Source organism: Rhinatrema bivittatum, chromosome 6 (genome assembly GCF_901001135.1).
Source record: "Rhinatrema bivittatum chromosome 6, aRhiBiv1.1, whole genome shotgun sequence".
Taxonomy (NCBI): Eukaryota; Metazoa; Chordata; class Amphibia; order Gymnophiona; family Rhinatrematidae; genus Rhinatrema; species Rhinatrema bivittatum.
Window position 1 is genome coordinate 116,262,954 of NC_042620.1, and position 15,246 is coordinate 116,278,199.

Genomic DNA, 15,246 nt, shown 5'->3' on the forward strand with positions numbered 1-15,246 from the left:
ACGCGCGCCAGCAGCCTATGCAAAATAGGCGCGCTGGCGCGCAGGGCCCTGCTCACATAAATCCGGGCGGATTTACGCGAGCAGGGCTTTTAAAATCCGCCCCACAGTGTAATAACACTAGTCTAGGAACTGGAGTAACACTTATCAATAACACTTGGAACATGAAGCCATGCAGGAGGACAATAGCACAACCATCTGGTAGCCAAGGGAGGGAAATAGGAATTTCTCCTTTCTTAGCATATGGACAGGTGGATCCAAATCCAACGGGATGTACCAAAGCTACTTCCGAACAGGGCGGGAAGCTGCCCGCGATCTGATCAATACCGCACATGCAAAGGTTGTGTCATCCCAGGCCTGCACATCCAGGTGGTAATGCCTGGAAAAGGTAAGGAGGATCAAGTCGCAGCTCCGCAAATGTCGACAGGAGACAGCAACCTAACCTCTTCCCATGGCACTGCCTGAGCCCCAGTAGAATGAGTTCTAACCTGACTAGGCAACAGCTGCTCAGCATCCACATACGCAGTTGTGACTACCTCCTTAATCTAGCGTGCTATCATAGCCCGTGATGCTGGCTCACCCTTTTTACTCCCACTGTGGAGAACAAACAGGTTTCTGAACCTTCTTCCTGAGAGGTTCAGAAACCTCTATATATCTCAAGATATGCCTCTTGACATCCAAGGGCTTTAACAGGTAGTATTCCTCTGCATCTCCTTCCCTGTCCAGAGACAGCAGGGAAATTGACTGATTTAAGTGAAAATCTGAGATCACTTTTGGAAAAAAAAGAAGGAACAGTATGCAGCTGTATCACTCTTGGAGTCACCTGTAAAAACTGCTCCCAACAAGACATGGCCTGCAGTTCATATACTCTATACGCAGAACAAACAGCCACAAGAAACGTTGTTTTCAAGGTCAGTAACCACAAGGAAAGGCCCACTAAAAAATCCAAAACTAGATTAAGACTCCACAAAGGCTCCGGTAAATGCAAGGTAGGACGAAGATGCTTCACTCCTTTTAAGAAATGGAGCATGTCTGGATGAGCCTACAAGGGTCCACCATTCACCTGACCTCAGAAACAGGCAAAAGCCGCCACCTATACCTTTAATGAATTAAGGGCCAACCCTTTATTCAATCCATCCTGCAAAAATTCCAAAATGAGCAGAATCTTAATTGAACGAGAAGGAACAGAAGAACATAACAAATTGCCATACTGGGTCAGACCAAGAGTCCATCAAGTCCAGCATCCTGTTTCCAACAGTGGCTAATCCAGGGTACAAGTACCTGGCAAGTACCCAAATACTAAGTATATCCCACGCTGCTGATGCTAGTAATAGCAGTGGCTATTTTCTAAGTCAGCTTGATTAATACCAGGTAATGGACTTCTCCTCCAAAAACTTATCCAAACCTTTTTTACACTAACTACAGTCACCACATCCCCTGGCAGCAAATTCCAGAGTTTAATTATGTGTTGAGTAAAAAATAATTTTCTCCAATTAGTTTTAAATGTGCTACATGCTAACTTCATGGAGTGCCCCTAGTCCTTCTATTATCTTCACATTTATCCTCTCTAGACCTCTCATGATTTTAAAGATCTCTATCATATCCCCCCTCAGCCATCTCTTCTCCAAGCTAAATAGCCCTAACCTCTTTAGTCTTTCCTCATAGGGGAACAGTTCCATCCCCTTTATCATTTTGGTTGCCCTTCTCTGTACCTTCTCGATCGCAACTATATCTTTTTTGAGATGCAGTGATCAGAACTATACACAGTATTCAAGGTCCGGTCTCACCATGGAGTGATAGAGGCATTATGACATCCTCTCCATTTCCTTCTTAATAATTTCTAACATTCTGTTTGCTTTTTTGATTGCCACAGCACACTAGGTTGACGATTTCAATGTATTATCCACTATGATGCCTAGTTCTCTTTCCTGGGTGGTAACTCCTAAGATAGAACCTAACATTGTGTAACTACAGTGAGGGTTATTTTTCCTTATATGCATCACTTTGCACTTGTTCACGTTAAACTTCATCTGCCATTTGGAAGCCCAACCTTCCAGTCTCACAAGGTCCTCCTGCAATTCATCACAATCCACTTGAGATTTAACTACTCTGTGTTGTCCGCAAATTTGATCACCTCACTCGTTGTTACCCTTTCCAGATCATTTATAAATATATTAAAAGGCACTGGTCCAAATACAGATCCCTGAGGCACTCCACTGTTTAACTTTTTCCACTGAGAGAACTGACTATTTAATCCTACTCTGTTTCCTGTCTTTTAACTAACTTGCAATCCTCAAAAGGATATCGCCTCCTATCCCATGACTTTTTAGTTTTCTTAGAAGCCTCTCATGCGGGACTTTGTCAAATGCCTTCTGGAAATCCAAATATATCACATCAACTGGTTCACCTTTGTCCACATGTTTATTCACCCCTTCAAAAAAAAAAAAAAAAAAAAAAAAAGGAGATTTGTGAGGCAAGACTTCCCTCCGGTAAATCCATGTTGGCTGTGTCCCTTCAAATCATTTCTATCTAAATGTTTTGTGATTTTATTCTTTATAACAGTTTACACAATTTTTCCTGGCACTGAAGTCAGGCTCACTGGTCTATAGTTTCCCTGATCACCCCTGGATCCCTTTTTAAATATAGGGGTTACACTGGCCATCTTCCGATCTTCAGGTACATCAGATGATTTTAATGATAGGTTACAAATTTTTACTAATAGCTCTGAAATTTCATTTGTTTTAGTTCTTTCAGAACCCCGAGGTGTATATTGTCTGGTCTTCAGTTTGTCAATCAGGCCTACCATATCTTCCAGGTTCACCCTGATTTGGTTCAGTTGATCAGAATCATCACCCATGAAAACCTTCTCCGGAATGGGTATCTCTCCAACATCCTCGTCAGTAAACACCGAAGCAAAGAAATCGTTTAATCTTTCCGCAATGGCCTTATCTTCTCTTAACTCCTTGATCATCCAATGGTCCAACTGACTCCCTTGCAGGCTTTCTGCTTTGGATATATTTTTAAAAGTTTTATTGTGAGTTTTTGCCTCTATGGCTAACTTCTTTTCAAATGTTCTTTTAGCCTGTCTTATAAATGTCTTACATTTAACTTACCAATGCTTATGCTTTATCCTATTTTCTTCTGAAGGATCCTTCTTCCAATTTTTGAATGAAGATCTTTTGGCTCAAATAGCCTCTTATACCTCACCTTTTAACCATGCCAGTAATTGTTTTGCCTTCCTTCCACCTTTCTTAATGCATGGAATACATCTGGTCTGTGCTTCTAGGATGGTATTTTTTAACAATGTCCACACCTGTTGCACACTTTTTACCTTTGTAGCTGCACCTTTCAGTTTTTTCTAACTATTTTTCTCATTCTATCAAAGTTTACCTTTTGAAAGTTTAGCGCTACAGCCCCCCTTCCAGTTATTAATTCTAATTTGATATTATGATCACTATTGCCAAGCGGCCCCACCACCGTTACTGATCTAACCAAATCTTGTGCGCCACTGAGAACTGGATTTAAAATTGCTCCCTCTCTCATCTATTCCTGAACCAATTGCTCCATAAAGTTGTCTTTTATTCCATCCAGGAACTTTGGGGTAGAATTTATAAAGTGTATGCCGATTTTATAACATGTGCCCGCTGGCACACACATGTTATAAAATCCGAGGGCCATGCACCACATGCGCACCAGATTTTATAATCTGCGCACGTATGTGCAGGCGGCGGGCACAAGGGGGGAGAAATTATGCAACCTCTGTGCAGCAACGCATTCGGGCTGTCCCCAGTTCCCTCCCAGTCTGCTCCAATTAAGGAACGGACTGGGAGGGAAATTCCCTCCCCCCCCTCCCCCATCTAAACTCCCTCCCTCTTCCCCCCCACCCCCTAAACCAGTGATGGCCAACCTTTTGAGCTCAGTGTGTCAAAATTAATAAAGAAAAAAAACGAGCATAACTCGGGTGGTGTGTCACTTCTAGAAAAATCCATAATTTTGTGATATTTGTAGCTCTAATTAATAACAAAAAGTTATAATTTGAATGTATGTACTGTATTTATTAATAAGGCAAAAACAAATAATTCTTTACCTTACCTGCTTAGTGACTTTTTTGTTGCTGAATTTCATTGGCTAAATCTTCAATTAAAACTAATAAGGATTTTAAAAAGCCCCTGCTGTCCCCTTCTGTGGGAGCTCTTGATTTCCAGTCACCCTGATATTGTCGAGGATTAGGAGGTTATCCTCTCTCTCTCACACACATACTCACATGTCTATTCTCTCTCACACATACATACACATTCATGCTCTTATATCCACCATAACCTCTCGCTCTCACTGACACGGACACACTCTCAGGCTCTAAGACACTCTCTCCCCCTCCACACACACACCCCCCCCCCCCCCACACACACACACACAAACTCTTACTCCCTTGGATTTTCTCATACACACTCATGCTCACACTCACTGACTCCCTCATATACACACAAACACACACACCCAGGCAAGTTCCCAGTCATTCTCATACACACACACACTGACCCCCAGGCAAGCACCCATGCATTCACACACATACACCCCCAGACAGAGTCCCATTCATACACATGCACACACTAAAGGCAGACTCCCCTCTCTTTTGCCAGCAACCTCGGAACCTCTCTCATTCCTCTGCTGCCACTGTCACTGCTACCACATGGCTATTGGGGAGGTGCCGATTGCTGCTACTAACACTGAAGCCCATTCTGCTGCCTCCTCTGTACAGGCCCCGTGGGCTTCCACTTTCTCCATGCTGTTCTAGTATATTGTGAGATCCGTATAGAGAAAGTGCTATTCTTGCACATTCCCAAAGATTACATGTGCCAATCACTAAAAAGTAATTTATTATTTTTTTTACCTTTGCTGTCTGATCTTAGTTTTCTAATTGGTTGGTCACAGGCTTTTTTTTTTCCACCTTCCCTTTCTTATTTTTTTTTGGCAATTCCTTTTATATTATCTTTTTTTCTGTTTCTTTTCTCTCCATCTTCTCTCAAACACACAGTCAGGTTCTCATTCTCACATGCATTTCTCTCTCTCACACACACACACAGGCTCTCATTGTCACATGCTCTCTCTCATACAATCATTCATACACACAGTCTCTCACTGGCACATGCTGTCTGACTCTCACACACACACAGGCTCTCTCTCACGCCCATATGCTGTCTTGCTCAAGCACAGGCTCTCACTGTCACATGCTGTCTCTCTCACACACACAGAGGCTCTCACATGCTGTCTCTGCAAACATTCAGGTCCTCACTCTCACACACAATCTCTCAACTCATCTCATACACACACACACACACACACACCCTCTACAGACCCTCAAGCCTCTCTCTCACCTCTGGGCCTCCTCTTTGCGGATCGCCGCAGGATGGGCTCTGCAGCGGCCCTGATCTTCTCGGGCTGCGGCGGCCCTGCTACCAGGCCTCTTCCTCTTCTCGGGCCACTGTGACTTGGGATTCGCGATGGCCCGTAAGCGCTGCTCCTCTTCTGCACGAGCTGATACTCCTCTTCCTTCCTGCCCACATGGCTCCGGCAACGTTTACTTCCGGGTCCGCACATGCAGGAAGGAAAAGGAGGAGCATCAGCGCGTTTAAATGCGATCTTTTTCTTCGGGCCGTTGTGACATGAGCCTCACCACGCCCTGCCCATCTGCCTGTCACTGTGCCGAATAAGGCTCCCTGCGCCCGGGGGAATACTAAAAAACTAATTTTAAAGGGTCGGGCTGTGTTTTTGGGTTAATTTCCCGTTAGTCCACAAAATGCTGCGCATGTCAGCAAAAACGTCTCGGCGTGTCACCTCTGACACACGTGTCATAGGTTAGCCATCACTGCCCTAAACCCTACCTTTTTTTTTGTTTTTCTTTGTTTTGCAACTTTTTTCAGCTCCTGAGCTTGTATATTCAAGGTCTGTGAAGTCTGATGCCTTTAGCAAAGAACCCTTGGTGACATGCATCATTTTTCAGCAGGGCAAAAAAGCTGTCAAAAAGTTGGATTTTCAGTGTGTGAACTTTGTAATTCCAAGAACAGCTGTGCCAATAAACCACAAATATATTGTGGTTAGATCTATGCAAATATATTAAAAGTAAATTGTTGGATAACATAACATCAGAAAATGCCTTTTATCTATAAAAGGTATTCTTACAAGTATCTGCAATTCTTTCCTACAAGTGCCAAGTGGCTTCACGCACAATAAAAAGAAATTACTAGAAGAGTGAAAAGCAGAACCAAATCTGAGCTAAAAATATAACAATTGAAAGAAATGTCACATAAGAGAAGAATATTCTTGTATTATATAAAGGAAAAAGGTTTATGCTCATCATGAATTTAAAAAAAACCCTGCACACTGAGCTGAATTCTGACTGTTCATATGTCTTGGCTCCTTTTTTAATTCTCCTGTCTGTCTTACTTCTGTCTGTCTTTTGTACTATAGCAGCAACCTAGACATGTATTTAAATGCCTTTAGAAGAAATCAGTATTTAATGTTTGCTATGCAAGAGCAGAGGACAAAGAGGATGAAATCCCAGCAGGAGGAGTGCAGAGCTTTCTGATGCTGGCATAATAGTTTCAGCCAGGCACTGAAGATAATTTCAACATTTTGAGAGCTCTTTAAGAGCTGATGAACAACAAACTGTGAGGTATACATTTCCCTTAGCCAGCAAAATTAGCAAATGATGCGTGGCAAGGGAAAAATAGCCAATCAGCAGACGCACCAATACTATCCATTGAAGTTTTAATGATAATCCAGCCATATGGTTTTATCGGTCTACTTTAACTATCCCCAGCAGAAAAGATGAAAAATGGAAATCTACTGAATAAAGAAAAATCATTCCTGCCTGAGCTCTGAGTTGGTGCTATACTAATCCACTAAAATAAAATGTCAACATACAAGTTGCCCACTTGTGATATGTGTAACCACATAATCCACTCTTGACCTAATGTGGGGTGAGTCTTTCCACTACTCTCCAAGAAATGTGAGGTTTCCAAGAATAATCAGGAATTAACTCTTAAAGCAAAATGCCTCAGTTGCACTGTTTGTGTATCTCTGTTAGACCTTTATTCTGTCAGAATTATTGTATTTTAATAAATAAATAAAGGTTATGGGCTGAGGGGACTAAGTAGCCTAATTGTTAGATCAGTGGGCTATGTTGTGACCTCAAATGGAATTGTGGACCCTTGGCCTGAGTTGGGATTGACGCCACCTGGGAGGAAGACCAACTCCAGGTTCCCAACGTCAGGAGGCGAGGCTGAAAGACGACAGGGACCGGTAGCTGAGGCTTCACCACTACCAGCCCCGTTCCCCACAGGTTGAACCCTTGGGTTCCGGGGGCCGGCTGGACTTGGGTGGGCCCCTGTGTTGAAGCTCCGATGAAGGAGGATCCGAGTCCTGGCTGGCAGCGAACAAGAGATGAGAGGTCCGGTCCGATGGTCCAAGGCAGGTGGCGAGCGAGAACCGTAAGGTCCAATCCGAAGTCCGGGGCAGGCGGCGAGTGAGAAGCGTGAGGCCGGGCCGAGGCCTACCTCCGAGGGATCGCGGAAATCACCTCAGGAATGCTCAACTGGGGGAGGGACCCAAAGGGTGTCACCGCAGGAGAGCGGGGCTCGTCTGTAGAGGTAAGATTTCTTCTTGTTTTGGGTTTCTTTGGATAAATTACTCTAACGCTGTGCGAGCGTGCATAGAGTCCCGAACTGCTATGGAGATGGAAAATACTGAAGAGCAGCACATCCTGCATGGGTATATGTACTAAGACTGACAACAGATTGAAATCTGATCAGTCTCCAACTGCTATCAGGAGTACACTATACCACTGGCCCTGAGTCCACCTGCTACATGCTAGGAAACTTTAGTTAGTACGCACTACCCCAAGCAAGCTCGGTGGTGTCCCCAGGGGCCATTTTGCTTCTTCATGCGCACTAACAGACAGCCAGAGAAGATCAAGATAAAGATACAGATACAGCATCAGTACTCAGCTCAGCAGTATATTACGCAGTACGAGTACACACTACGTAGAGAGCAGAGTGCGCAGACTGTGCTCAAATTGTCCCACTGTAAGTATATAAGGTTTTGTTTTAGTTTTTCTATAGCATATAGTTACTAGTTACATGCAGGCCGATACAGTACAGTGCGCTCCGACGGAGCGCACTGCTTTTCTGTGCGCCCTCCGACTTAATATCATAGCGATATTAAGTCCGAGGTCCCGAAGAGTAAAAAAAAAATAAATTTTGAATTCGACCAGCGGCTGTCAGGCCGAAAACCGGACGTTCAATTTTGCCAGCGTCCGGTTTCCGAGCCCGTGGCTGTCAGCGGGCTCGAGAACTGACGCCGGCAAAATTGAGCGTCGGCTGTCAAACCCGCTGACAGCCGCCTCTCCTGTCCAAAAAGAGGCGCTAGGGACGCACTAGTGTCCCTAGCGCCTCTTTTTACCACCAGGCCTAATTTAAATAAATTAACTTACTGTATCGCACGCACAGGAGAGTGTCCTGTGTGCGTGCCGGGAGAGCGGGTGCTCACCCGCTCTCCCGTGTTTTTTACTGTATCGGCCCGTCAGTTAGTTATATAGTTAATGCACTTTTTTTTTCACTAAAGTAGCATAAAATATAAAAGTAATATTAAATGAAGTATTTTATTTCATTTAGTTAAGTTACAATGGGGGAAATTAAACGTTTAACACACAAAGTACTTCATTTTATTTTATGCTAGTTTAGTGAAAAAAAAAGTTTAACACAGAGACTGTCACCAGTTTTGTCAGCTGTTCTTCAGAGGTGGGGGAGCTGTCTGGCCCGTCACCCCCTCCCCTCCCCCATGTCCCAGCCAGTGAATGGTATGTGGGTGAGGGGGGGGGGGGAGGATGGTGAAGGGTGAGACAGCTCCCTCCTGCATTAGTGTGAGCTTCTGAACAGACAGCTGTCCTTCAGAGATGGGGGAACAGCTCACCACTGTGATGCCTGAAAAACAATGTTATTTTGTCAAACTTCCTTATTCCTGCATGGGGTTGTCAGCAGAAAAAGCAGCCTGGGCAGAATCTGCTATGGGGTAGTGGTGGGAGCACAAGAGAAGGAGCCTCATGTTCATCAGTGCTTCTTTCCATTCCTGGCTGTTACAGAGAGAGAGAGAGAGAGGTAAGAGCAAGAGGAGTGGGGATGAGATCACTGGGTGGGGAGACATGTGAAAGAAATGGGGTAGGGAGAGAACACTGGAGGGGAGGAGCACAGAGGGAGAGGTAACAGCAGGGGAGAGTGCAGTGGTTGGGAATAGAGAGATGAGATCACTGGGGAGGAAGGAGATCAAGGGGGAGACAAGTTAGGAGGAGAGAGGGTTTATTTTAAATTTGTGAGAGCAAGGGGAAGGGATTCTTCAGAGAGGCCAGGGGAACGTTTGAAAGATAGGAGAAAACCCCCAATTTCATCACCAGGAGCAGACCCCATTCCGACAGTGTTACAAACAATACTGGTATCCAGAATTTTGCAATATTTTAATCAATCCAGTCATTATTCAAGCCTATATCAACTACAAGATCAGTCTATCTCTAGTAAAATAGTATGTGTGTGTTGAGAGATCGACAATGAAAACGAGCCTTGGGTCAAGTGATCATTGCTCTGCCACTGCTCCTGGGGCACACATGTTGTAGCAGTTAAGAGAGGCGGTGCACGCTGTCACTCCCAGCTTACACCATTCAGTTTTCTGCCAGAAACTGGAACTTGCACCTCCTACAGTCTGCAGCCTGCGCACGTTGGGTAGGCTTAGTTGACTCTATTGTCAGTATTGCGTTATGAGGACTGCAGGGCTGGACTGCCAGTTCAGTTCCTTCGGTGAGGAAACTTCTAAAGTGGTCCCCACCGGTATAAAAGTAAGTAAAACATAAAACTCTTCCTGCAGAAGAACAGGAGAGAAAAAAAACCGCAAAGATATCTTTTTGTTAAGGTTTCGGTACGGGAGAAATTGCCACTTGTGCAAATCTCGATTACCCAGAGTAGCTTATCAGGGGGGAGAGAACTGAAATGAAGCGGAGGAGCCCACGCCCAGGGGCTTTGCTAGGAGAGGAAACAATGGAAGAGCTCTTCCAAAAACGATCTTCTTGCAGCTAGAGCTGGATTCGCAGCTTGCTGCAAACTAACGCCCCTCTCCCCTCCTCTCTACCGAGGAGGCCTGACCCTGCTGTGCCGGCAGGACCGGAGCACCCAGCGGGGATGCGGATGCTGCTGCTGCTCTTTCTACTTACCGAAGAAGGCGAGGGGCAGCGCCATCCCAACGCTGCCAGCTCAAGAGTCGACGGACAGCAGCAAGTGCCCAGGCATGGGCTCGGCGGCTCTCGGTAAAACAGGCAGCAAGCAACCCGGGCAGAAACGAAATAAATGAGAAACGGTCTCGCACAATCCCCAGCAACCTCGCGCTAGAAGAACCGCGAGAGTCCGAGCAGCACAGACGTTGGTATTTTGGAGGGGGGGTTCTGTGAAATGAAATATCCCGCTGCACGAAAGGGAAAGGACCGATTCAACGCGACGAAAGAAAAGGAAAAACCCGCTGCGGGGATGGCAGCGCTCGGTGTTCTCCTCTCACTCACTGACTGACCGACTGCACGTCTATCGGATGCTCCGACACCATCTTGCTATGTGCGACACATGACCGGGGCTCGGGGCTTCTTCTCCTCCTCCTGCTGCCGATTCTCCCCCTCCCGCTGCCCTCCAGACTCGGGGGGAGGGGGCGCAGCTGGTGGCAGATTCCCGCGTTGCCTTGGCGACAGGAAATCCATGCAGCTTCTTCCCTTCTCCCTTCCAAACGGCCCACCCCAGGGACTCTCTCCTCAGAAAGGTTCCTGCTGCAAGGGTCTCCGAGGGCAGCCCAAGCTTGCTTTACATTGAACACTGCAAAAAAAAAAAAAAAAAAAGTTTGTCCATTTTAAAATGAGATGTCTTCATGCTTCCAGGAATTTCCTTGTATTTTCCAGCTATTTCAGTTCCATCCTGCGGACCTCTTACTCCGCCACCACTTCCAGCATGTGGCATTTGTGAGTCTGCCCTCAAAATATGCAGACCTCCGGCATAATTTCCTGCATGGCTCCAACATGTTAACTGTAACCCCTGGGCTGGTAGTCCTGGATAGCAGTTCCAGAGGCACATAGCTCAAACTCAGTCCTTGATGTTACACTGCACTTTATCATCCATTATGTTCTTAACCAGGATTCCCTGAGCAAGGGGAAGACAAACTCTACTAAACCCTGTGCATTGCAGTCAATTATTTCCCAAATTAAACTTCTTAAATACAGCAGCGATGAGTGCTAACTTATCTCTATCGGGCTGATGCAGTATGGTGCGCTCGACCGAGTGCACCGTTAGTCCCTGTTTGGCTGCGCGTTTTCCAAGCGCGGTCAACTCCTCCCCCCCCCCCCCCGAAACTAATAGCGCCCGCAACATGCAAATACATGTTGATGAGCCTATTAGTTAGTCCCACGCGATCCAGAAAGTAAAATGTGCAGCCAAGACACACGTTTTACTCTCAGAAATTAACTCCTGCCAAAGGCAGGAGTTAATTTCGTCTGGCACCAGGAAAGTGTACAGAAAAGCAGAAAAAACTGCTTTTCTGTACACCCTCCGACTTAATATCATAGCGATATTAAGTCGGAGGCCCCAAAAATAAAAAAAATCTGCCCGCGGCTCGCGGATTGGAAGACAAACGCTTAATTTTGCCGGCATCCGTTTTCCGAACCTGTGGCTGTCAGCGGGTTCAACAACTGATGCCGGTAAAATTAAGCGTCAGCTGTCAAACTCGCTGACAGCCGCCGCTTCTGCCAATAAGGAGGCGCTAGGGACGCGCTAGTGTCCCTAGCACCTCCTTATTATCGTGGGCCCTCATTTGAATATTAAATCGCGCGCCCAGGAGAGTGAATTTGTTCTATTACATCTTCCGTTATCGCAGAGATTTACTTTAGTTGCTTAGAATCACCAGCATCAAAGAATGTTTCTGCTGTGGTAAAATTTCCAGCATTCTCCTAAGTAAAGACAAAGAATTCATTCTGTTTTTCTGCTATTTCCTTGTCCTTCCTGAGCGCCCTTTTTACCCCTGGGTTATCTTCCAGTCCAACTGACTCCCTCACAAACTTTTTGCTGCAAATGTATTTGAAAACATTTTTATTATTAATTTTTACCTCAATGGCAAAGTTCTTCTCTAATGGCTTTTGGGTTGGTTTTTTTTGCCTGCCTTACTACTGTTTTATATCTGATTGCTACTGCTTATGCTATTCCCCATTTTCATCATTTGGTCTGCTTTCCATTTTTTGAATGATATCCTTTTGACTTAAATTGCATCTTTCGCCTAACCATCAAACTATGCTGGCAGTCTTTTGGTCTTCCTTTGACCTTTTTTTAATGCATGGAATACATTTCATCTGGGCTACCAAGATAGTATTTTTAAACAATGTCCACGCCGCATGCAAACTGCAACCACTCTTTTTAGTTTTTTTTTTCATTTCCGCATTCTTTCATATGTAACCCCCCCCTTTTTCGTGGGGGCCACCTTGCCAGTCTTGGGGTGCTTGATATTCACAACCCCAAGGTGGGGAAACAGTTTTCCGGGGCCGTGAGCCGGGAGCAGGGTTTCCGGCAGGGCTAGTGCCTGTCTGAGAACACTCCATCCACATAAAACACTTTCCAGTCTCTAACTGTGCCCCAAAGAAAAGTTAGTTTAATTCAGAGTCTTCAGCGTTACACATAGTGACAGTCAAGCAGATGCAGGCAGAAGTACAACTTAAATGAAATCACAAACTCCCCTTATGAAGAAGGCATCTTGTTGTAGCAACACAAGGTCTCCAGTAACTTTGGGACCTCTCCCTCCTTTGTCCCCTGTTGCAAAACCAGGCTAGTATTTTCTTCCACTCCTCCACCAGATAGTTGGTTATTCACTGGAACTCCAGCTGCAGGAAAAACCAGTCAAAAATGTCTTCAAGATTCCCCAAGCCCAAGGCAGTTACTCTCTGGCTCAGTGTAGGGTGCTAATCCAGCAGAGTCCTTACCCTAGTAAGTCCAGGTGTAACCTGCAACTTCTGAGCAGTCTCTCTCCCTTTTCCTCCTTAGGCATCTAGGGATTTAAGTGGAAAATCCCCCAACCTCATCCCTTCTGGGATCCCTCGAGAGGATCTCGGCTCCAACCAATTTCTTTCAGTGAAATCTCTCACAGCCCTTGACTCAGGAGAGCCAGGGTTTTTATTATCCCCCCCTCATTACCAGGCCCTTGAGGGGATGTACCCCCCCCCCCTTGTCTGTCAGAGAGATGAGCGACACCCCTTGACACAGAAGATGACCCAGGACTCTGGAAGATTCTCCCTTTACTTCCAATTGACCCCCTGCCTCGTGCACTTCCAGAGGATGTTTAGTTAGAGATCAAAAGATCTCGCCTCCCTGCAAAAAGAAACCTTTGCTCCACCTGCACTCCTGCACACATATTCAGCTTCTATACACCTCTCTGTGGCATAGGGGCACCACAGAGTTTCTCTTTTTAAAGCACACTCGCCATGGATCCTCCACATACCCTTTCAGCTGGATTGAGTGAAGGCAATTTTCAAGCAACCAGTTTACCCGGATAAATGTCCTCCCCATACTTACCTTTCTTACTTGTAAAATATGTTTAAATAAAATACAACCTGTCACTGGCAATGGGTATCCAAGCCTGGGTTTTTTAGAAAGTGGTTGAGTAGTTATTGTAGTGGATCAGGAGCATCATGATTTCCTTCACTGGAGAAAGAGATTTTCCTTTCTGTAGTGAGACAGCATAACCCACTGAGTAGTCGGTTTCTTCTCATGAACACCAGCTAGTAACCCAAACTCCAATCATTATGTTCAGTCCAAGTATGACATGGTAGTTCCAATTTGCCAATTATTCAAACATAAAATTTGGGGTACTCCAACTGGATTCAATCCACAGAATACACAGCAAAAGTTCACAAATAATACCAGTTCAGTTCAGCAGCAAACACAACTCCCGACTTTAAGAATATATCTTCTAGTAATCCATTAGTTTGTTCTCCAGCAGATGAACTCTCCTCGAGTTGAGTTAAACACCAAGACAATCAGCAACCCAGATTTTATTTCCTTTATCCCCATGATCCTGCCTGAGACTTTCTTGTAGTGGCAAGCCAAAAGCCTAGGAGTACAGCACTGGTATTTCCCTCTCCATGAGATTATTTCTAGCCGCAACTGCAAATCGTTCTCTGGGAAATCCTCAGCAAACAAGGGCCAACCCAGATCACCACAAGTCTTGCTATGTATCCTCAGTATACATTACTGCTGGTATAATCATTACTTAAAGGCACAAATCCTTTTTTCAAACAAATATAGATTATTTTGCAATATGGGTAGAGATTAAGTCTGGTAGAGGTTAAGGATTACAACCATAGAGACCTACTGTCATACTTTTGGGACCAGGGTCATAAAAATGCTAGTCAAACTGAAAAAAAAATATTTCAATGTACATACAATGAAAGTTATAACATTCCTGAAAGATTAATATCACATAGGCTGTAGAACATCTAAATGGTCTTCATGTCAACCTCTTTCCTGGCTATTCTGAAAAAAGGGTCATGAACATAGCACCAGCATGTCCCCAGGCAGAGAAACTTCTTCTTGAACTCTTCTTACCACTCCCATAAAATTCTATGATCCCTACTGCTTTTAATTAAATCATGTGCACCATCCTTAGAGAAACATGATTTGTTATTCTGCAGTGAAAATTAGTTTTTACCTCAGCAGCATTTTGTCCCTTACATCTTTAAAGATTTATTGTAGAATATAAAATCATGAAACATGTTGACCCGCATTTAAAAAAATAATTGTTTCTAGTCTTGTTTATGTTATCAATTTCTCTAATCATTTATATACAATCTGCTTTGACTAGATCCATAAACATTCAGCTTGGAGAAGAGACGGCTGAGGAGGGATATGATAGAGTTGTTTAAGATCATTAGAGGTCTTGAAAGAGTAGATGTGAATCGGTTATTTACACTTTCGAATAATAGAAGGAATAGGGGGCATTCCATGAAGTTAGCAAGTAGCACATTTAAGACCAATCGGAGAAAATTCTTTTTCACTCAACGCACAATAAAGCTCTGGAATTTGTTGCCAGAGGATGTGGTTAGTGCAGTTAGTGTAGCTGGATTCAAAAAGGTTTGGATAAGTTCTTGGAGGAGAAGTCCATTAACGGCTATTAATCAAGTTTACTTAGGGA

General features: G+C 44.6%; 1 protein-coding gene across 1 annotated transcript in view; it reads right to left on the reverse strand.

The window, feature by feature from the left end:
* The window catches only part of CHN1 (chimerin 1), a 322,397-nt gene extending 311,603 nt beyond the window's left edge, over window positions 1-10,794 (reverse strand). Inside the window, exon 1 of the mRNA XM_029605826.1 lies at window positions 10,253-10,794. Within this exon, the coding sequence (XP_029461686.1) occupies window positions 10,253-10,277 (25 nt within the window). The 5' untranslated portion in view covers window positions 10,278-10,794. The remainder of the gene's footprint in view (window positions 1-10,252) is intronic.
* Between the last annotated feature and the right edge of the window lie 4,452 nt (window positions 10,795-15,246).